General features: G+C 36.6%; 2 protein-coding genes across 2 annotated transcripts in view; both read right to left on the bottom strand.

Moving 5' to 3' along the window:
- The window catches only part of LOC129274068 (sushi, von Willebrand factor type A, EGF and pentraxin domain-containing protein 1-like), a 71,264-nt gene that overhangs the window by 36,234 nt on the left and 12,138 nt on the right, over window positions 1–22,892 (bottom strand). The window contains exons 9-21 of the mRNA XM_064108315.1: window positions 22,535–22,729; window positions 21,732–21,929; window positions 20,790–20,996; window positions 19,953–20,159; window positions 11,170–11,273; window positions 10,450–10,615; window positions 8,530–8,757; window positions 5,392–5,580; window positions 4,014–4,214; window positions 2,987–3,122; window positions 1,703–1,821; window positions 1,076–1,267; window positions 519–710 (exon numbers count right to left, since the gene is read on the bottom strand). Of these exons, the coding sequence (XP_063964385.1) occupies window positions 519–710; window positions 1,076–1,267; window positions 1,703–1,821; window positions 2,987–3,122; window positions 4,014–4,214; window positions 5,392–5,580; window positions 8,530–8,757; window positions 10,450–10,615; window positions 11,170–11,273; window positions 19,953–20,159; window positions 20,790–20,996; window positions 21,732–21,929; window positions 22,535–22,729 (2,334 nt within the window). The remainder of the gene's footprint in view (window positions 1–518; window positions 711–1,075; window positions 1,268–1,702; window positions 1,822–2,986; window positions 3,123–4,013; window positions 4,215–5,391; window positions 5,581–8,529; window positions 8,758–10,449; window positions 10,616–11,169; window positions 11,274–19,952; window positions 20,160–20,789; window positions 20,997–21,731; window positions 21,930–22,534; window positions 22,730–22,892) is intronic.
- On the bottom strand, window positions 16,826–19,876 carry LOC129271862 (myb/SANT-like DNA-binding domain-containing protein 4). Its single transcript, XM_064108316.1, has 3 exons — window positions 18,535–19,876; window positions 17,398–17,644; window positions 16,826–17,069 (listed from the first exon to the last, which is right to left on the bottom strand). The coding sequence occupies exons 1-3, from the start codon at window positions 19,109–19,111 to the stop codon at window positions 17,033–17,035; spliced, it is 861 nt and encodes a 286-aa protein (XP_063964386.1). The 5' UTR covers window positions 19,112–19,876; the 3' UTR covers window positions 16,826–17,032.

Raw genomic sequence — 22,892 nt, 5'->3', positions numbered from 1 at the left:
CTTTTTTTTACATATTTAAATTTCCAACATGAAGCCTAACATTGAATTCTACCACCATACTATCTTAAAAATAAGCCTACTTGAGTTAAACGTTTTTTAGGGGTGGAACATGGCATACTTGGTAAAAAATTTCAAGTCAATTTCAAGTCTTGAGTGAGTAAGCAAGCGAAAAATTTGACCTTTTTCAAAAGAAAATATAATTTTGTGAGAGATTTTAACACATTAACAAAAGAATTGTTCCATATTTTACCCTCTTTCCTTGGATTTCTTTTTTTATTTCTTTTCTATTTCCCCCTATTTTTTGGTATTGGAGATTTGGGGGTTAAATGCCCCGGAGCCCCCCCCCCCATTTTTCTTTCAATGCCTTCTTTATGGCACCATAAGCATATTTTTACGATGGATACTGGTGCATTACTGTAACAAATGTCCATATTATTATTATTATTTAATGATATACATGTATTGTTTTAATGTAAGATGTAATGCAAGCTTATGAAAAAAACATGAGGCTAAAGCACCTTCACAACTGAAGTCAGAACCACTCCACGTTCCATCTGCTTGGCAGCGCTTTTGATGATCTCCAACGCCTCGGAAGCCATAAGGACAGTAGAAGGTACATAGAGTTCCGAAGGGTTCTTCTTCAGGTGGCTGAAGATGACATCCTGACCTGACTGCTAGTGCTGGGGTCGGCAGGGACGGACAGGTCCTCGCTGTATGAGCAAGTGACACAAAGAAATAATGAGATGTACTCTATGGAATGGTCGATTACTTTCACTTGTCGAAAAGCTTCAGTATGTCCGTTTTAAGGGTATTTTATGACTCTCACTTTCATTGACTTTACAGAAGTTTCTATCAGAACCATTAGGGGATTTCAGGTTTGTTGTTGACCATTTGGTGTTGGGTCAATGTTAAATGCTGAATAGCACTAGACATGAAATGAAGATGGCCCTGGGACAAATCTCACCAGGTGTTTGAGCTACATGTAGGGAAGGCAAGCTGAATAGTGTTTCTGACACCAGCATCAACAAAAACATGAAATAACCCATGCATTCCCGATTGTATACATGTATCTTACGTCTACACGAAGGCTGTTCCCCGTCCCAAGATGCTGGAGCCTGGCCCTCGGTCAGTTCACAGGTTCGAGTTGGCGGACCATCAAGCTCATACCCTTGGTTGCATGCGTAAGAACATTCTGAGCCATATATAGGATCCGTACAGTTGACAAGGGAGCCTCTGGCAGGCGCATGGGGTCGAGGGCATCGGAAAACTGGATGAAAAAAAGGGAATCAAACAGAGGGTTGTTAACTTAAAATTTAAAAATGAATCTTAGTACAATGTCTACAACTTTTACACCATAAAGTCAAATAAAGAATACTAGTGTTGCATTTGACAGAATCTGATATCTGATTGGTTAAAAGAATATAACAATAAACAAGGCTTGGTGTCAGTTATTTATATATATATATATATATGGGGAAATTGCTAAAGTATAAAAAATAGTAGGAAGGGTAGATTACCAGTGATATCAAGATTTGTTCATTTTCACTTTCATCTTGTTTTTATTTGGTTTTGTCGTCTGCTCATCCTTGTGTTTGTTTGTTTTTTATATTAAGTTCTGAAATGTTAAGCATGTGTTCACCCAATGCTCTTTTTGTACATCATTGTGATAAAGAACAAAAGAAATTGACATGTGTTATCTCACCATTAACGTTGATTTCTATCTGACAGCGTGCTGCATTTCCACTTTGATCAGTAGCGATGTAGGCGGTCGTTGAAGCACCCTCAGAAAAGGTTGCATTGGGTCCTGGTAGACCTGTGACTCTGATTAAAAGAGTTCACTTCTTTGTTTTATTTCCATCATAGAAGAATATAATATCATACAAACATATAGACCCGTATTCTTGAAACAGGTTTCAACTTTACAAAACCATGGACTATGCAGATTTTTGTACGCAATTACACTTATTTCATCGCATACACCAAGAAAAATCCAATGAAATGCGCACTTGTGGCAAAGGATGCTTAAAGGGAAGTGCGATAATACAATAAATCTGCATAAACCATGGTTTTGTACCATGGTAGAATTGAAACCTCTTTTGAGACTACGGGCCATAGAGGATACTGCAAAATTATATGATAAAAGAAAAGTTTTGGAAGAAGTCAGAGTAGAATAGTATATTAACATTAATCTAAAGGATATTTCAAATCAAACTATAAGAAAAGAAGATAAGAGATGATCGGATAGCTTATGATAAGCCACACCATTAAAAAATGATATGCAAATTACACCGAACATTTTATAATCATATCAAAGGTTCTAACTCTAATGAGTGATACAAATATTTTGTCTAAACACTGAAGTTACAGGAATAAGATATTGTCAGCATAAATATAATTGTTGCAGAAGATTCATAAATCATTGCAGCTCTAATCTAATATTCATATTCAATTTTCAACAAAAAATAAGACAGATAATTCAAAATATACCATTCAAATGCTGTTAATGGAAAGGAATGCTGAAAAACTTTGATTTTCTTTATGCCCCTTGTCAGAGGAGTTGTGCCACTTTATTAAACAACTAAGAAATATTTTACTAAATAGAATTTCAAAACAGAATTGCAGGAGAACTGACCTAGAAGACTTTAATTGAATTGAGTTGACTTTTTAAACAAAATCTCACTTCCAATTATGTCTACATCTTATAAAAGACATTTGGTATTTGGAGCTAACATCATAGCAACATGTTGCTTGAGGTCACAAGCAAATCAAGTATGTCATTACAATAGTAAATGTCAATTAAATCATAATAATTGTAGATCAGTCTTAGTACTTGACTTAGGTAAAAATTATCCTTTTTTAAGGAACTTATTTGTAATATATACAGACAAAGATATATTCCTTATTCATAAAATCACAATGATTTATCATACTTTTGTCATCTGAGAGGTTATTCCCATTATCTAGTTGATCTTTGTACATAACTTACTTTCTCACTGTAACATTCCCAGAATTATCTGAAGCAGTGGGAATCGTAAACTCTACTGTTGTATGAATTGATCCTCTGTCTGCATTGACATTGATATACCTTGGACAGGGTTCATCAAACGTAGGCTCCTGATGATCTGAATTAGATACAAACATACAATATATAGTGTGAATGATCATTGAAATAGTTGGTTAATCCTACTAAGAGATTTATTTGCATATTGCATGCATTCAGACTCTCATAAAAGTAACTAATGTTGACTTAACCAGAGTTAAACTCGTTGATTAGTCCCATAGGTGGATTCATTTGCATATTTAATGCATTCAGGGAATCATAAACACTAAGTAATGTTTGTAGTTAGTGATTTGAAACTAGTAGATCTATAGTAGATGTGAATACAGTATTTGAAATGATATGCTCAATAAGTGAACTTGGAGAGTGGAATGGTGAAAACTGAGGTTCACATTCACTTGGTATTCAAGATCTACAAGGTCACTTTCTCACTGATACCCCTTTTAGATCTATACCTCTCTTGGGTTAAACTTGACAATCATCTGGAGCGAACACAGCACGAAATTCCTTATCAAAACACGAGGGGCCGTTTAGACCATCTGCGGTAATCTCAAGGTACGTCGTCTCCCTTGGATTTGCAAATTGCATTGTCATGGCAACATGTCAATCAAGGAAGAAAGTGCATGCTGCATAATGATCGATTCCATGCGCTCAGAAAAAGGACTTCCGTCTTCTATGCCGAGTTTACGCCAAGACTGTTAAGATCTACAGTCCAACAGTGGATCACGCCGCATGATCTCGCAATTGTGCTAGACTGTCTAGGGTGTATTTCCCCTTGCGATTACCTCAGTTTTGTACTTTGTCCTTTGCCACGACCGTTAGATCTCACAACTCGTCTAGAACGACCTGCGGTAACTTCTGGAGGCACTCCAGATTTTTTGTAGATCTAAACGCGGTCTAAACCATTCGGTCTGTTTGTGAAACACTCTCAGGTCTACTGATTCATCACACAAACCTTCACAGTAAGTGATCCTGGTATCGCTCCACGTGCCATCTGCCATACAGGTTTTCACAAAAGGGCCATGCTGCAGGAAGCCATTGTTGCAGAGGAAGCTGCAGGCTGTGTCATAGGGAATCCTGGAATCCCCTTCGGAACACTCCGGTGGCGATACGGTACCATGTCGCAGGTTAAAACCGGAGGGACAGGTCACAGAAGCTGGAATATGAAGATTAAAGGTAAACAGGAGGCATGAAAACTCAGTCTGTAGAGTAGTGGTGTGCAATCCGGTAACCCAGGGTCCCGTAACACAAAGGTTAGCGATTAATCATATGCTTAATTTTCACGATCGATTGCACATTGTAGTCAATCATTGCCAAGCTTTGTGGTACGGGCCCCAGGTCTGATTCACAATTGGCTTGTTTTTGCCCTTTGGTATCAAAGGCATTTATCAGGTTATCACTATGAGAGGACCTTATTTAGCTTTTGATCCTCTGGTTGCTTGCTTCCAACCATTCATGCTTTTGTAGCGATGAGGTAAGGAGAAAATCAACACTATGACCACTTACAAATTTTCAGGGGGAGTTGCAAGAATTAAACTTTTAATTGTAAATCTTACAGTTTATAGATCAATGTCAACTATTGTAATCAGTTTGAACTTTCTGTTCTCAGACCAGCCATTAACTTTGAATATTTTTAGGGCAAGTCACTGAGGTGCTTACAGCACAAATGGAAAATAATCTATGAGGAACAAAAGATTTGTAATTTGATCACAATGTTCTTGCAAGCTTTAATTGATGACAGTTGTAAAAGTGAAAAAAAAATAATTGCAATGGAAAATGAAGGTATGGGGGAAAGCCTTTCGCAAACAACATTGGTGGAGAAATGCCTTCAATTATCCAATTAAAAAGACTGAGTAATTTTAAGACTGTTTCAGATATTACTTCTGTAAATTAATTCTAGTTTGCTAGTTTTTGTTGACCTGCTTAAGTGTTATTTGATATGGTACTATATATTCACTTGTAGATCACAGAATGTGCTGTAGACTTAAATGATGCACAGTTCCAAAGTGTATGCACAATATCACTCAGGACAGATAAGCCATGCAGGTTCACAAGGGTGTGTGATTCAAGAAAGCTTCTGTTATTTTTTGGAGGTACAGAGATCAATTAATAATGCTCTCTAGATTAATCTTAACCTAAAATAATGATAATAATAATATACGACATTTAAATAGTATTTAATACAAATGACATTTGTCTCTAAGCACTGCATCCTATTACCCCGGCGTTAGCATGGCTACCCTGCTTGGGCACTCAAGCATATAGATCGATCTACATGTATACACGTCCATTTTTACATTTTTACATTTTACATCTGCTTTGAAGTAACTTACCATTGCAAATAAAGTCCTCTCCTGAGAACGTTCCATCTTCAGTGCAGGTGCGTGTTGCCCTCTTGAGTCCATTCTCAGTCAGGTATCCATCGTCGCAGGCAAACTCACACTGGTCACCATACGAGGCATCCTCAAAGGGGCATCCTCGCACTGAGCTATTAGCAGATGGCATGATCTCACATTGGGCAACTTCAAAAACAAATTGTTTGAAATAATAGTAAGTCATTTTATCTTTGACTAAAAAAAAAGGACTGAGCTATTTCTTTGATTTTTAGCATGAATCAATTTCTGAGTAAACAAATAATGCAAAACAATATTACAGTAAAAATACATACAGACATTTTCATATATTAAAAGATAAATCTTCAAATACAAGTAAAATATAATATGTGAAAATGACTTTTCTTTAAACTATCAAAAACTATATAAATTGTGAGAGTATGAGACAGGCATGAGTAGGTTGCTTATGTCAATGGTGCCCTGGATTGACATCCAGCAAACTTTAAACAAAAATTGTAAGCAGTATTACAGGGTGCTACATAACTTTTTTGAAGCACTTGCCCAGTCGGGCAAGTAAATTTTCAAATAGTTGGAAAATACTTGCCCGAATATAGATTTCACTTGCCCGAAAAAATCCTTCAAAACAAAGTTTTATTGCTTCAAATGTAAACAAGTTATAGCCTTATAGTTTTACATACCATACCATTGACGGCTTTGAAAATACATTTTTCAACATGACTACTGATGTACCTTGTAGTTGTATTTCTTTTTTTTAATGATTTTTATCTTGAACATCATGACAAAATATATGGTAAATATGCTCTTTAATTAATTTCCTAATCTCATATATTTTCCATATATTTTGGAGGGGACTAGGACACAATAAAAAAAGGGGAAATCACTGAAAATAACCAGAGAAAAAAAAATAAAGGGGGAGAGAATGAAAGAAAAAAAAGTAAGAAGAAAGACAGAAAGGACGAAGAAATAAATAAAGAAAGAGAGAGAATGGCTGCAGGGAAGAGAAAGATGGAAAGAAAGAAAGAAAGGAAGAAAGAAGGGAAAGGAGGATGGAAAGAAAAAAAAATAGAAAAAAATGAGAGGAAGAGAAAGGAAGGAATGGATAAAAGGAAAAAAAAAAAAAAAAAAAGGTAAACAGAAAGGAAGGAAAAGGGAAAGAAAGAAAACGAAAGGAGAGGAAGAAAGGAAGAAAGAAAAGGTATAAGGATAGATGGAAGGGAGGGGGAAAAAAAGAAGATAGATACAACGAAAGACAGAAAGAAATGAAGGAAAGAGATGAAGGAAGGCAGAAAGAAAAAATAAGGAAGAAAAGAAAGGATGGATGGAGAAAAAAAAAAGATCAAAAGAACAAAAGACAAAAAAAAAGAAAATCAGAAAGAAAGAAGGAAAGAAAGAAATGAAGGAAGAAAGAAAGAAAGAAGGAAGGAAAGAAAAAAAAATAGAAAAAAAAACTGAGGGAAGAGAAAGGAAGGAAAGAAAGGAACGAATAAAAAAAGAAAAAGAAAGAAAAAAGGTAGAAAGAAAAGAGAAAAAGAAAAGGTAAAGGATTGATGGAAGGAAGGAAAAGAGAAAGAAAGAAAACGAGAGAAAGGAAAGAAGGAATATAGGAAGAAAGAAAAGGTATAAGGATAGATGGAAGGAAAAAAAAGATAGAATGAAAGACAGAAAGAAATGAAGGAAGGAATGAGGGAAAGAGATGAAGGAAGGCAGAAAGAAAAAATAAGGAAGAAAAGAATGGATGGAAAAAAGAAAGATCAAAAGAATGAAAGACAGAAAGAAAGAAAAACAGAAAGAAAGAAAGAAGGAAAGAAAGGAGAAAGAAAGAATGAAAGACAAAAAGAAAGGAAGGAATGAAGGAAAGAAATAAAGAAAGAATGAAAGGGATGAAGACAGTAAGGAAGAAAAGGTAAAGAATGGATGGACGGAAGGAATACAGTAAGAAAGAATGAAAGGAAGGGGAAAATGAAGGAAGGATTAAAGAAATATATAGGTAAACAAAAGTTGGATGGAAGGAAGAAAGAAAAAAAAGATAGAAAGAAAAGAATGACAAAAAGAAAGACAGCTATATACGTAACAGAAAAAAATGAACAAAAGGAAGGAAATTTAAAGAAATAAAATGAGATTCAAAAGAAGGAAAGATAGGCAGAAAGAAAGAGAATAGAGAGGAAGAAAGCTCAAACTATCCAGTCATAAATAAAGAAGAAAATTTATCAATTTCCTTGGCTAAAACAAATAGTTACGAAAGAAACCACGTTTATCAACATACACACAAATGCATATGTGGGACTGTCAAACAATGTATTTCAGTGTGTGCGATACAGACGATCATTCGAAACCCGATCTTTTTTAAGCATAACAGAAGTGAAAATTTCTCCTTTTACTGCTTACAAATGACTGAGCTACCACCAATTTTTAGGAAATATGAACACTACAAGAATTTTCATTGGTGAGAAATGTGAATTTTGACAGTTCTGTGGGAGATTTCTCCCAGAGCAAACTTCGTTTGTGCAGCACCGTACTCCGTAGAAACTTAACTACATGCATCGGCTGCGTGGACTATGCCTAGCTATATACATGTAGCTATAGGTATGCTAGACTGCCATTGATTCTGTGTGTATGTATACGTCTCTGAGCTGTGTGTTTATTGCAGAAAATGGCGCAAATTTTGCAATTGAAAGAATAAATTAATGATATTGCTTTTTTTGTCTCTTTTTCTTTTCTATATTTTGATGGTGAAATATGGGGAATCTTTCTAAAATATAATTTCCATAGGAGAATTTTGCTTGCCCGATTCGGGCAAGCAGTTTTTGTCTTTGCTTCAAAACACTTGCCCGACTCTAACTTTTACTTGCCCCGGGCAATCGGGCAAGCGCTTATGTCGCACCCTGAGTATTATGTGCTTCATCTTTGATAATATCATACAACTGGGCCACTACTATCATTATTACTATCATTTAATTCTTCATAATTCGATTTCAAAAGGAGAAAATCAATTTTTCCTTATGCATTTCTAAGTTGTGTCTTAGAAATCCTTACATACAGTATTCCTTAACTGCTATTTGATTTTATTTTTCAATGAAGACCATTCAAGACCAACAAGCAGCCAATATCCACACTTACCTTCACAAACTGGTACGCTTTCGTTCCACGTTCCAATAGTACTGCTTCCTCCTTCAATCTGTCCACATAGCAACTCCACATTCTCCACTTGATCTGGGAGGTCATAACCAAGGTCGCAGGTCACTCGGCATGTTGACCCCAACACAGCTCCGCCCTCGCATGACCCCTGTCCAAGGGAGAGGGTCACTTGACCATTCGATGGAGCATAAACAGGTGGGCACCTTACCACTGAAATATAGTTTTTTTTTCATGAAAACAATAATAAATTATACTTGCTTACAGAAAATAACAACTAAAAATGTGAGTAAACCATTCTTTATAATAACAATTATAATCATACTTGCTTGTAGGAAATAGGCCCATGACTGGGATTCAAACCTATAACCTTCTGATCGAAAGGCAAGAGTCAGAACCACTGGACCACATAGCTCCCATAATCTCATTATTTATTTCCCATTAATCTCACTGGATGATTCATTCATATGATGAATGCATTCAGATTAGGAGAAAAAATACATAGAAGTTGGAGACACTTTTGTCCAAAAATGCACAAAAGAGCCCTGGAAAATGAAAAAAAGAGCCCCAGAAAATTCCCATTTGTTTGATCTATATTAGATGTGAACACACTTTTTAAATAAAATGCACATTGGTAGTTGCTGAACTCAACCATCAATCAGCCAACTGACATTTATCTATCATTTATTTATTCACACATATTTAAACAGGTTCACAAGATCAGAGATAAAATTTCTGTTTTGCATCTTGGTTCTGGTGTGTAAATACAATAATAAGGTATATATCAAAAACAGGGTAAGACATAAAGAAATATCAATGTAATACAAAAATAAGGAAACATTAATCACCTTACTAAAATGAACGGTAAAATGACTAAAAGGGTCTATATACGTATAACCTTATCGAATATATAAACAATATAAAAAACAAGTAGGGGAAATATATATAAATGAGAGCAAGTTGAATAAAAACTTCAATGGATTGATATGACCTCATATCATTACTTTTTGACCCCTAGATGAACTTTTACCCCATCATCCTCATTCCCAAGGATCATTTGTACCAAGCGTAAACACAATTGATGCAGAAGTAAAGAAATGAGAGCAATTTGAACACACACTTGACCTTTTGACCCTTATATGACCTTCATAATTATTATCATTTGTTTGGTGTCACCTGTGCCTGGGAGGCGAACACTGAATCGCTATGACCTGCAGGTCTCTCCTCCCGATACAACTGATTGGGTGAGCGCAGGTGGACCACTACACTGGGTTTCCCCCTACTCTTATATGAATAGTGCAGTGGGTTCTTAACATGCAACTATAACAATAACTCTCCTCAACACGGGACCCCAATTTGACTTCCTATCCAAGGGATGGAGTGTTTTCCACTGTAACATAACCTGCATCTTTGGAACAGGGGAGAGACTTTTACACACAACGCAGGCTTCAGTCATCTGCCCGGGGTGGACTCAAGCCGACGATCTTTGGTACAACAGGCAGAATCTTTACCAACTTAGCCAACTTTGCTCTCACCCAATCATCCTCAAGGACACACATGTGGTAATACCCAAGGATCATATGTACCAAGTGATATAATTTTTCTGAAAAATTGATATTAATGGGAGCATAGACTCATTTCCATTTCCACATGCTCTATTCTATACTGCTTTTCTTTACAATGTCAATCTGCTTATTTGTAAAATTCTGATTCTGTTTGAATGGAAATGAATTAGGGAATCGCATTGCCCAATTGAAAGTGGCGTAACATTGCAGTATTTTGAAGCAGATGCAGTAAGAGTATAATGCACAAGTTAATCAGTATGTGTGATGAACAACTACAGAGAGGGTCACTGGCCAACCTATAGGGCTCTAGTGCAAATACTATTGGTCAATGAATATTCACCTTTGACCTGGAGGTCAAAAGAGCATGTATCTGTATTTCCTGCAGCATCTGTAGCTCTGTAGATGAGGGAATGTTCCCCTTCTGTGAGAGAGGTTGGTTTGGATCCTACAGGATTAGAATCAATGCTCTCCAGCTGAGCAGATATTGTTAATCCAGCATCAGTGGCCTGTGTGGTCAAAATCATTAAGAATATCCGTAAAGAGATTCATCTGTTTGGTAGAACTCAAATAAAACAAATTTTCATCTTTCCGCAATCAATTTTGTTTTGATGGAAATTACTGTCAAATTGTAGATGAAAGCTCACAAGGTAAAAACAAAATTGATTGTGAAAAGATGAACATTCGTTTTATTTACATAAACATAACATTTTCATAATGAAAAAAAATTGTGCCCCATGTCTTTGCATCAATTCATTTCACACTCACTTCATCGGTTTTGATGAGAAAGCCTTCTTGTGCATTTCAGTGTTGTCAAATATATCTGTTTTTCGTCTTTTGACAAACGTCACCAGTCAATCAATACATATGACCGGCACAGCTATTGGGTCAACCTCAACTCATGTTTCAATAAACCTTCAATTGAATTCGGGTACATGCACAGACATGAGTGCAAATGCTTGTAGACAAATAATTATGGTGCAACTGGATTTCCAAATTTGAGACCAATTGGACCAATCCCTCTCCTTTGTAAGACCAGGCCCATGATTAGAGTTGGACGTACCTGAATTGGTTCAAACCGATCCCAGTTCACTGTGCCCACTCTCCGGCCAGGGTCAGCATAGATGACAGTATCGGGGGGACAGAGGAGGTTTGGAGCTGTCACATCTTTAACAAATACCAAAATCAATCAATAGGTAAATTGGTATTAATGTCTTATCTACAGGTAGCTATATAATTTTGTTCCTGTGCTCAAAAAAAATTATGAATGCATTACTTCAAGCCATTGCTCTACTTGAACTGTGCCATTCAAGGGACTCTGCACTTCAGAAATTTTGTTCCTTATATATGCAAATGTAACACTCTCTTCCCCATCAGTGTGAATACTATTTTGCATGGTGGAAAGTAAAACAAACAAAGAACTAGAATTTTAATTCGTCTTGTGGACGAATTAGGTGATCTGTCTGTCATTCTCATGATCACGATCTAATTTTCGATTATTACAACCCTGTCAATGCAGTTCAATATGATCATCATCATAATAAACAGACTTTTATCAACGGAAGAACATATTAAATACAGCTGAATACAACAAATTAGGTTGTGTAAAAGATCTTGTTTTATTAGAGATGCCAAATGCGATTTCGCAAGTGACTACACGAAATAGTGAAAATAATGTTGCTGGAATCCAAAAATGTCGAATCAAGTTTTGAGAAAAATCAGTATTAATAGAGGTTACACACAAATACATGAGCAAAAAAAAAAACATTGTCAAGTGAGTTTCGAACCAAGGATCCTCGCGTTGCAAGGCAGGTGTGCTATCCATTAGACCACAAAACTTCTCAAACTCTCGTCGTTCAAAGAATGAATATTATCTTGAATTGATTTATGACAGTAAAAATTGCCATTGTGATATGCCTCTATAAATTCTAAATTTTGAGGTTGAATAATTAATATAAATGAAAATTTTAGAAAATATTTAGTAAGCGTATAAGCTCAGCTGCAATATGTCGAAATCTGAGCGAAAAATGACCAACAATTACGGAGTAATAGTCATATTTGTAAAATTATTAAAACGTCATGAAACAAAAATGGAAAATTTTAGTTCCGACGCCATTTTGATGACGTCATGATAAAATGTAGGGTCGAATGTGACATGAAATCACATCTACAATTTATACTTCATCCGAATATAAAAGAAAATTTAGGGGTCAACGGACTATCTGAAGAGTTATATTGAATTTTGTAAAGGCATGTTTTTGCACATATTTGGCCTATTGTGAACGCGCGCGTGCGCGCATGATTCAAAGTTTGATTGAAGCTAATTCCTTTACTACTGGTCGTAGAAGGTTGATCAAGGTATCAAATTAATCAGAATTTCATAATAAATGCATTGACGTAAAAGAAACGGCGATTTTAAATTGCATACCGACGTTACGCGCGTGAACGCGCGCGAAAACGTGTGAGCGCGCAAATTCTTGAAATGCTTCAAATAACCTGATTCGTACTCTACTTTGATCAAAAAGTGATTTTGAGCATTTTAAAATTTTGACACGCGCGTACATGCGCGTCGTGACGTGTTCATGACGTTTGATGACATGGACAGTTGACCCATGATCTGAAGTTATTTTTATGTTAATATTGTTCATTTTTGATGATTGATGATGAAGATATTGTTGATAATGTGATTTTACAAAATGGCGCGTAGATGACGTCACGATGACCATTTGACGTTGAACTTGTTTCGTACACATCGCATGATAACTGTGCATAATTGATAATATTTTGATGAAAATTGATCGAGCACTTTTTTCGATTTTGGTGGAACAAGAAAAGGGTGGAAAAAGAAAAATAAATAAAAATAAATAAAAAAGAAAATTCGTAGAAACACAAGAGGTGATCTGTCAGTTGACAGATCACCTAAATATAGAGTAGGAGTGATAACTTATAACCCTATGTGCATCACATCATTTATAAATGGAAAAATATTCACCAGCATCTATTACTCTTGTTGAGGAATATATAATATCTGAAAGTTACAGGGTTTGCAAGTATAACCATGATTACACACATGTACTGTCCATGCTAAGACTGTCCAGTCTTTATTTCCATTCAGGATTCCCAGCTTTTCAAGAAAACAAAATTCCCTTATTTTCCCTTATGAAGTTTAGAAATTTCCTGATAATTATCTAAACCCGTTCCCAGTTTTGCATGTTTTCTAAGTTGTTGGAGTGAATTACATGTATTTTCAGTATAAAAACAATAATGTAAAACTAATTAGTAACACCATAACCAGTCATTCAATGGATGTTGTTTTGGTATGCTACAAAATATAACAGAGTCTGACTGGCTACCGTGCTTTTGACTTTTGGGCTGATCAAAATTCCCTGATTTTTCCCTCATTTGAGGCATTTTCCCCTGATTTGAGGTATTTTTTTTACCGAATTCCCTGATTTTTCCCTGGCTGGAAAAAAGTAAAATAATTTTCCCTGATTTCTCTGATGGGCTGGGAACCCTGCCATTATATATTTTTATTTTCTATAGAATGGTGTACTGTAGCAGACGTTTCTACACATATACATCAACTGTTTAGAAAGACCACCCGTCAATAAACAGCAGTCTCCACTGAAACAAGATTTAAACAGACGGAAACTCCACTTGTTCACAAAGACCACCTCTTAATCCTTGGGGGTCTTGATAGACAGTTTTCATTAACTTAATCGCTATTAAATATGAAAGGAACATTGTGATTGGTTCCAAGTCAGTCCAATGAGCAAAACGCACATGCAACAATTATCTTGATTGGTCATTAGCGATTAATCACTAACCTTTGTGTTACAGAGCCCTGGGGCGGTATTCTGAACGCTGTCTTTTCTCAATATTTTGTCTTATCTCAGAGATATGACAGAGTCGGTATTCTGGTGGATGTCATAACTTTTGTCATAAATATTGTCATAAATTTTGTCTCATCTCTTTAGCGCGCCAAAAATATCGCGCTTCATTAACGCGCTTCATTCATGCGCATTTTTATGCATATTTGGAGAAAAAATTGTCATAAATCGGTATTCTGGTGGATGTCATAAGTTTTGTCATTTCAATAGTCATACCGTATTTATGACAATTTTTTGTGACAGGTTCGAGCAGTCATAAATTTTGTCATATCTTTGGATTTGCGTATTAAACTTGTATGCCGATATCATGGCAGCTATATTTCTAGCGCAGAATGAACTTGCCAGAAGACAACAAGATAGACAACGGTTATCCGTGTATGATATTCCAGAGGACACATTTCGAAGGAATTATCGTCTGGGATTCAATGATTTCAGATTTCTTGGCGATCTCATAAGAAATGACGACGTCTTTCAAAGGTCTCGAGAAAACGCACTCACCGTCGAGCTACAAATGGCAACCACACTTCGGTTTTTGGCAAGTGGCAGCTTTCAGAACGTAGCTGGCGATGTAGCTGGGATATGTCAGAGCTCACAGAGCCGCTCGATTGCTGCTGTCACTGATTCCATATCTGCAAGAGCGGGTGACTTCATCAATTTTTGGAGGCATGGGTCGTCTGCCTCCAAAAAGGCATCATTTGCTGAGATGGCCCAGATGCCGAACACTCTAGGTTGCATAGACTGCACGCATATCGCCATCCGAGCGCCCAAAGAGAATGAGCATCTGTACGTTAATCGAAAGGGTCGACATTCGATCAACATGCAAGCTATCGTTGACCAACAGATGCATTTGACGAACGTCGTCATCCGATGGCCGGGCTCAACACATGATGCATTCATTTGGGACAATAGTCAAGTGTACGACGATTTTCGAGAAGGTCGAATCGCCCCTGGTTGGTTGTTGGGTAAGGCAAAGTTCTCATTGTTATTTTCAAAAATAATTTTCAATAACATACCTTGTTTTAAAAGACCAAGGCATTCGGGAATATTATTGCGACAATACGTACTATCTGAATCTTTATTCGAGATTTAATCATTTTACACATATTGATTTATTTGTAAAATAGTATTGCTCCATACAATTCGATATTTGTTCATTTGTATCATTTTTCAAGAATAAAAAAAATCACTTCACTTTTAATATCGAATAACACCCTTGACATTGACACCATCCTGAACCGTATTGATCATTGTTGCTTTCTTCTAGGTGACAGCGGATATCCCCTTCAACCTTGGCTGCTTACTCCAATCCTAAGGCCGGCGAACCCTGCAGAAGTGCGGTTCAATAGAAGTTTGACGAAGACACGAGTGTGTGTAGAGAGGGCCTTTGGTCTACTCAAGTCGCGATTCCGTTGCCTAGATGATTCCGGAGGTATATTGTGCTACCCCATCGAAAGGTAATAGATGAATATATTTTTTTATTTTGTTTTTGAAAGTCGTGTATTAGTTCAGTTCTTGACTATAATGCAATGAAAATATAGGACAAACTCTAAATCATCGTCACGTTGTGTTTTCCAATGTGCCTCAATTATAACGCAATATATTTGCCATTATAATAATCTATGCACACAAAGCATTAAAAATCATCAATTGCTATCATCTTTTTTTATATATATCTGAACATTATTGTATCACTGCAAAGAATAGTTAATGATGAAATTTTCTTGGAAATGAATTAAGAAATCTGCTAATACTTCCATATTAATCTCGATATTATAAATGTTTAATTTTATTTTTGATATTTTTTTGATAAGCCTAAAAATCATTCATATTGACTGATTCTTCTATCCTTACATAATTTTTGTTTTTGCATTCTCTGCGGTCTTCTTTGACCTTGCTATCAAATCAAATAAAATATTTGAACTTTAAACCTCGATTCTCTAATTTCTCTCGACCTTGCTATCAAATCAAATATTTTAACTTTAAACCTCGATTCTCTAACTTTTCACCCTGTGCCGTACACTCTAAAAAATATTGGGTAAAAATGCCACATGAGGGTAATTATGTGTCCAACCATCATTGGGCACTTCGTTTGGGTATTTTTATTTATCCAGTGTGATGAAAAATGTGCCCATTCTAAAGTAACTGCTGCAATTTTTTTAACCTTACTGGACAATATGCTCCCCGCATTTGGTAAAATACTGCCCTAAATTGGTTGGACACATAATTACCCCCGTGCTGGTTATAATTTTACCCAATATTTTTTTACGGTGTAATCTCACACTATTTGCCCACTTCTCTACTCCTATCTTTCTCACCTTCGGAATTCTCTCAATATTCATTTAACTTTTATTTTTCTTTCCTTTAGTGTCTTTCTCCTCACTATCAAATTTTCGTTGCCGTCTTTCTTTCCTTAATTTCTTTAATCACTTTTCAGTTCTCTTTTCCACTTTTTTTTCTTTAAGCACCTCCCTCCTCATTATTACTCTTTGTTTTCTTTCTTTCCTTCGCAATTCGTAAGTATTAACCTCTCTCTCTCCCTCTATTGACAGAACATGCAAAATTATTATGACCTGCTGTGTTCTCCACAATGTATGCATCGAGAGACGGATTCCCCTACCCGGAATGGAAGAAGAGTTGAATGAAGAGAACATCGCTGATGAACACTTCAACCCTCAACATGTGAATAATCATCATCGCGGAGGACTTGAAGCTCGGAATAGACTAGTTACAACTTGGTTCGCCCAGTGAACATTGTATGTAGGCCTGTGCACCTTTTTTTCCCAAATCAAAATGTATTGACATTGAAAATAATAATAATTGTAATTCCAGTTTTCATTTTCTCTAAAATCTTTAATGACAGGCCTAGAGGATTAATTTGATCTGAAAACACAAATATTATCATTTCCGTAATAATTGAAGAAACATATGTCTGACTGTTCAGTTCAATAATGTCGTAGACCTGTGTTCGATCTCCTTATCAAAACGCAAAAGAAATGACATCATCTGAATCCAATATGTATGACAGGAAACAGTCTTTCATCTGAGGTTTGGGTGAGGCCCATCTCCGTCATTGCTAATGATAAGAAAGAGAATAACAAGAATAGATGAGACAATATGTTCACATGAAATTTTGATAATAGCTCATGGTGGTCAGTAGTTTAGACATGGAATCATACACCATGCATGCCTTTGGAAGGAATCATACAACATGTCTTTAAAAGTAAACGAAGGCATGTAATTAAATTAAAATGTGCGATTTCGTGGTATTACTTTCGACGAGATTGTGATGGCATGAAACTATGATATTATGTTATTTTACGTTAAAAATTGTATATCAAATTGTAATGATCATAGTTTCATGTATTTCGAAACATTTATTTGTAAAATTCAGATCCTCTTACCGGTATCGTTGCTCCTCAAGGATGAACCTACGCTGCTCTAGTGCCAAACGATCCTTTTCGACCTGCAGTCTCTCCTGCTCAATCTGAAGGTGTTCTCGCTCGATACTCAACCATTGCTCCCAAGTGGACTCGAAGTCATGGATGTCTCTTCCCTTTGCACTGTTCGTGCGTCTTCTCTTTGGAGTGTCATCTTCTTCAGGGGAATGCTTTCCATCAGGAGACAATGTCGATTGGCTAAGTCCTGGTTCTGAATTTAATGTATAAATAGAGATATGATTAATTAAGATCATTAGAAGAATTATTGTTTGCCATTAAAAGAAATGGAAACAAAACTTTCTTTTCTAGTTATTAATGTTAAAGCAGAATGTATTCATCAAAGTGAAGGAAATACATACACTTGCAGCATTAAACGCTGCAAACCCCATACGCAACAGCTAGCTATAAGCTATGTATTGTTTTCTTTTTTCGTGAACGTGTTCCATAAGTGAGGAAGATAATTATAGAAAGAAAGAGTGATGGGGAGATAAAAACTAGAGAGGGTAGAGAGAGAGAAAAAAAGAAGAAGAAAAGGAGGGTGTTGGAGGGTGTTGGAGGGGGTATAGATATGGATTTGGTCCGAACAAGACTTAAGAGAACGAGGTACAAATATCCCAGCTGAATATGATTTGAATAGAAAGACCATTGAAAGACCAATGATGTACATGTAAATCTGCTAAAGTTATGGGAAGCAAAAAAATTCAAATCATTGTTTACATTATACATGTTTCTTGTATTCAAATGGTGAAAAAATATTGAAAAAGTATTTCAGTTATTATTCCCATAGTTATGAATGAATTGGACACCAAATGTCTCTCTATTTACTGTTCCAGTTTAGTGTCACGTGCAATTGGCAATGGCTTTCCCTATTTGACCCACAACTTTCCCGAATTTAGGCCCGAGCTTAAAATATGGTCCACAGACTAAAATAAAAATAAAAACAATGATGTCAATGTTATAAAAACTGCGGAAGGAATATCAAATAGTTTCGTAAGAGAATAAATAATTACATAATCTACAGTTAAAGAAAATTTCTGAACACAGAGAAAAGTCATCTTCTAAAAGATGAAATTAAATAACAATAAAGAAACGATGACTCACCGCTTGCAACTTGAATTCGGTCAGATGCTAGCTCGGCCAATGTATGCAATGTATCAAGGGCATTTTGGACTGGATCCTGTGGTTTGGAGGAAGGCGTTTCCATCCCACCAACAATGCCACTAATAGCATCATCACCTATGAAGGATATAAGTTTGTATTCCCAATCTGGTATTGGAGCAGGAGCAGGACCACCTCCGGTTCTATTTGAGTCTCTCTTTCTAGCCGCTGCCTTTTTCTTTGCCTTGCTTTTTTCAACGGTGAACTTTCTCCTAACCTCTTCGGGAGTTCTTACCCTCCCCGCAACCGCAGACACCTTCTCTGCCACCATCGCCCAAGCATTGTTCTTCATTTGATTGGTTAAAGAAGATGATATCTGCTTTTGGATGATATCCTCTCTTGCGATTACTTCGCTGATGAGAGTCTCCACCTCATCTGTCGAGTAATTATCGTGTCTCTTCTTCTCCATGGCATACAATTTTTTTCTTAACCCAACGAATTCGTATGCACAATACCCATAAACTAGTGACACATGCCACTCCCACGTGGGTGTCTCTTGATTATTAATTAACAGGCGCATTAATTATTAGCGCATTTGCGCAACCGCGCGCAGTGGCGTATTGAATAAAAAGGTGTTACGCAACATTTTCCTACAGCTTTGCTATTGGTTGAAGGGGCTTTCACAGGGAACTAACAGGTATTTTGATTGGCTGTCTGTGAAAATATGGGCGGGTACTTAGAGAGATATGACAGAGAAATGACAATGTTCAGAATACCGATTTGTGACAATCATAGCAGTGTCATATCTCGGGGAGAAATGACAAAAGTTATGACAAAAGTTATGACAGAGTTACAGAATACCACCCCTGGTGTTTCGAAACACACAGCTTCGCAATCATCATAGAACATTTTTTTAAAGATTGATTGCATTGACTAGAAAGTACAATTAATCATGAAAATCAAGCGTACGATCAATCGCTAAACTCTGTGTTACAAGATCCAGCTTACTGTCCATTACATAAAAGTCTGTGGCTAATCACGGAAGGCCGATGACCTATCAAGATCATCGTTGCAAAAGCACTTTGTCAAAAATCCTGTCGGGGACCAGGCCAGTCAGGGTGGTTATTCCATATTTGCAATTCATCCTACGTGTTCATAAGTTACCGGCCATGAAGTAAAATGATGTACATACCAGGTGACATGACTTATTCTCCTGCGACATTTGCTCCTGTCTCAATATCTCAGAGGCGGGGAATAGGGTTAGAATTATGATTGTGATAGATTTTTTGGTTCAGAATAATGTAAAGATAAGGATTAGGGTTTATTTAGTTATGGAGGTTATAAAGGTTTTATGTTTGCTTAACATGCAGATTTTCCATCAGAGCAATTGTCGCCGGAGCAATTGAAATGGAACGACATACCAACACAGGTCTGGGGCACACCATCCCACTGTCCATTAGCCATACAGCGTCTTGTAGTAGTACCAATAGGGGTGTATCCCTGACTACAGAGGGTAACGCAGGTAGTGCCATAGGACTGTCTCTGGGCGGAATCCTCAGCTTGGTCTGCTAGCTGGCAGCTCTCCACGTAGCCATGGGATGGGACGTCCAATGGCAGGCACTGGACAACTAGATTGAGATGGTCATAAGAAAAACTTGTATTAGAGAAGTTTACACCAGTGCCATGAATAATTTGTTATGATTTCTTTTTTCATTTTCACTGGTGTAATTGAAAAAATCTGTGCCCTTTTATGTAATTTGGAACAATCACATTGTTATCATTGCATTCATCATAACCTACATCATATTATCACTATCATCACAATGATCATCATCATAAACATTGTCATCATCATTATCATTACCATTAGAAACATCAACATGATCATCATCATAACACCATCATTTTCATCATCATCATCACTGACATCATCATCATCATCATCACTATCCTCATCATCATAATCATCACCATTATAAAAATCATCATCACTATCATCATCACCACCACCATCATCATCATCATCATCATCATCACTATCATCATCACCACCATCATCATCATAATCATCATCATCATACCCATCATCTCAACATCACCATCATAATCATCATCACCATCGTCATCATAATCATCACCATCATAACCATCATCAAAACACTATCATAATCATCATCATCATACCCATCATCTAAACATCACCACAAAGAGAGTAATCTGTCTTCACCTTGATGAGAATTACTAGTATACGAACTAACCTGAACAAGAAATAGGACCTCCAGTCCAGACTCCGGCTCCTTGGCCATCATCCTCACACGCCCTCCTAACAGGTGTCGGTTCACTTGCCTCATAGCCAACATCACAATAGAGAGTGCATACAGAACCGAACAGCTCTCGATCATGGGGGCACCCACTCTTACCCCCATGCAGCGGAGCCGGTAAATTACTTGATTGGCAAGTGACAGCTGCCAGTTGAAAAACAAAATGATAAAGATAATGAGATCTGTAGGCTCAAAAGGTATGACTATTACAGCCATTGCATCAAAGTGACGGTAAGGATTGAGGGACATCCTCTCGTCTTGCAATCCACTGGGATACAATTTCTGAATTGTACTATTACTTACAAAGACCCCTAGATTAAGTCTACTTTTACATATACAGACCCCTAAAATGTATTTCTTGATATTCTGAATAGGTAGAAAAAGTGAAATTAAATTTATGTCATAAATTAAGACAAAATATAATTTATTACCAATCATAGTTAAATCATATAATATGCATGATCATCGGTGATGCGCAACCGAATTAAACTTTATATCTGAAGAATGGCATCCTATAAAGAAAAACTTTTGCTTGGTTCACAATTTTTCAGTGAAATTAACTAAATTGTTCATTGCAAGAAAAATTTTGTTTCACATGACAACGAGGAGAAAATTAAAATATTTCATATTTAATAGAATGAAATACAAAGGAAATAGTGAGGGATTGATGTCATCAGTTCCCTCATTTGCATACCAACCAGGATGTGCATACAACTGTTTTGTGAAATTAAGCGAAACTTTAAAATGTAATAAATGTCTTTTTTCTAATCCGATTTTCATGAAAATTTCAGTGTTAAGCTTGTTTGACTTTTCTTTTTTATTGAATTTAAATTTTGTTTGGGGTGGACTTGTCCTTTATGCGCCCAGAGAATAACTTGCCTTTGCAGGTTGGGAGAGGGTTTTGCCACAATCCAGTGAGGCCACACGTTGACAGAGATTCTCCCTGAATAAAGTATCCTTGGCTACACTCGAATTCACACTCCATTCCAGCAGGGATTTGAACCTCTGTTCCACATAGCGAGGAATTATCAGGCACTTCCAGCGGTCCATCAATGCTTGGCCTGTCACATGTTTCAACTGTAATGATATTTAAATTTACACACTCCCAATTTTATACATTTATCTGACTGACATCAGTACAGAAAAGTTATTACTGTTATAATTTGTTTTGGTATCATCTATGGCAGGGAGGAGAAAAGTGAGCTTGATCACTATGTTCTGCAGGTATCTCCTCCTGATATAGGCCTGAGGTAACTGATTGAGGGTGTTTAGGTGGACCACTTTTTTCAGGATTTTCTCCATGTTATGGGTTATGGGCAAAGATGGGAACTTTCCTCTGCACTTGTACTCCATTTCCATATCCCATCCAAGGGACGGTGTTTTTCCCCCATCACATATCCTTTGTCTCCTCTCAGAGTGAGATGGGTGACTGGTCCTGATGGAGTGAGATTTCAATCTTTCAAGAGTGAATTTTTACCTTTTTTTGAGTGAAAGTGTGCATCTTTGTTACACTTTTACTCCAAAAGAAGTTAAAATTCATTCTTGAAAGATTGAAATGTCACTCCATCAGGACCGGTCTCTAATCTCACTCTGAGAGGACTATGATTAGACACAAGATTAGCTCCTCCGCATTTAGAGGATAGTTTTTACTGAACAAAACAGAGAAATAGACATGTATGTACCTTCACACACTGGAACGTTTCCTTCCCAGAATGCCTCATCACTTCCTGCATGTGCAGAACACCGAAGCACATTGTTAGTGATACTGAAGCCAGGCAGGCAGTCAAAGTAACAGGACGAGCCATAGGATGTAGGGCAATCTCTACCGTTGAGGAATACACCATTCTCTGGGGGATCCAGCGATGGGCATTGGAGCTCTAGAATATGAAGAACAAATTTAACATCAAAACCAAAATTTGAATATTTGCAGTGGATATGATTATTTTTTTACTAGGTGTTTGCAATTAAAGTAAAATTGCATTACATCAGGATAATGTAAAACTGAATACAATGATAATTCTTTTTCATAGGAATATTACA

This window comes from Lytechinus pictus, chromosome 13 (genome assembly GCF_037042905.1).
Source record: "Lytechinus pictus isolate F3 Inbred chromosome 13, Lp3.0, whole genome shotgun sequence".
Taxonomy (NCBI): Eukaryota; Metazoa; Echinodermata; class Echinoidea; order Temnopleuroida; family Toxopneustidae; genus Lytechinus; species Lytechinus pictus.
The sequence above is the reverse complement of the archived record's forward strand: the minus strand, read 5'-3'. Positions and strand labels throughout refer to the sequence as shown.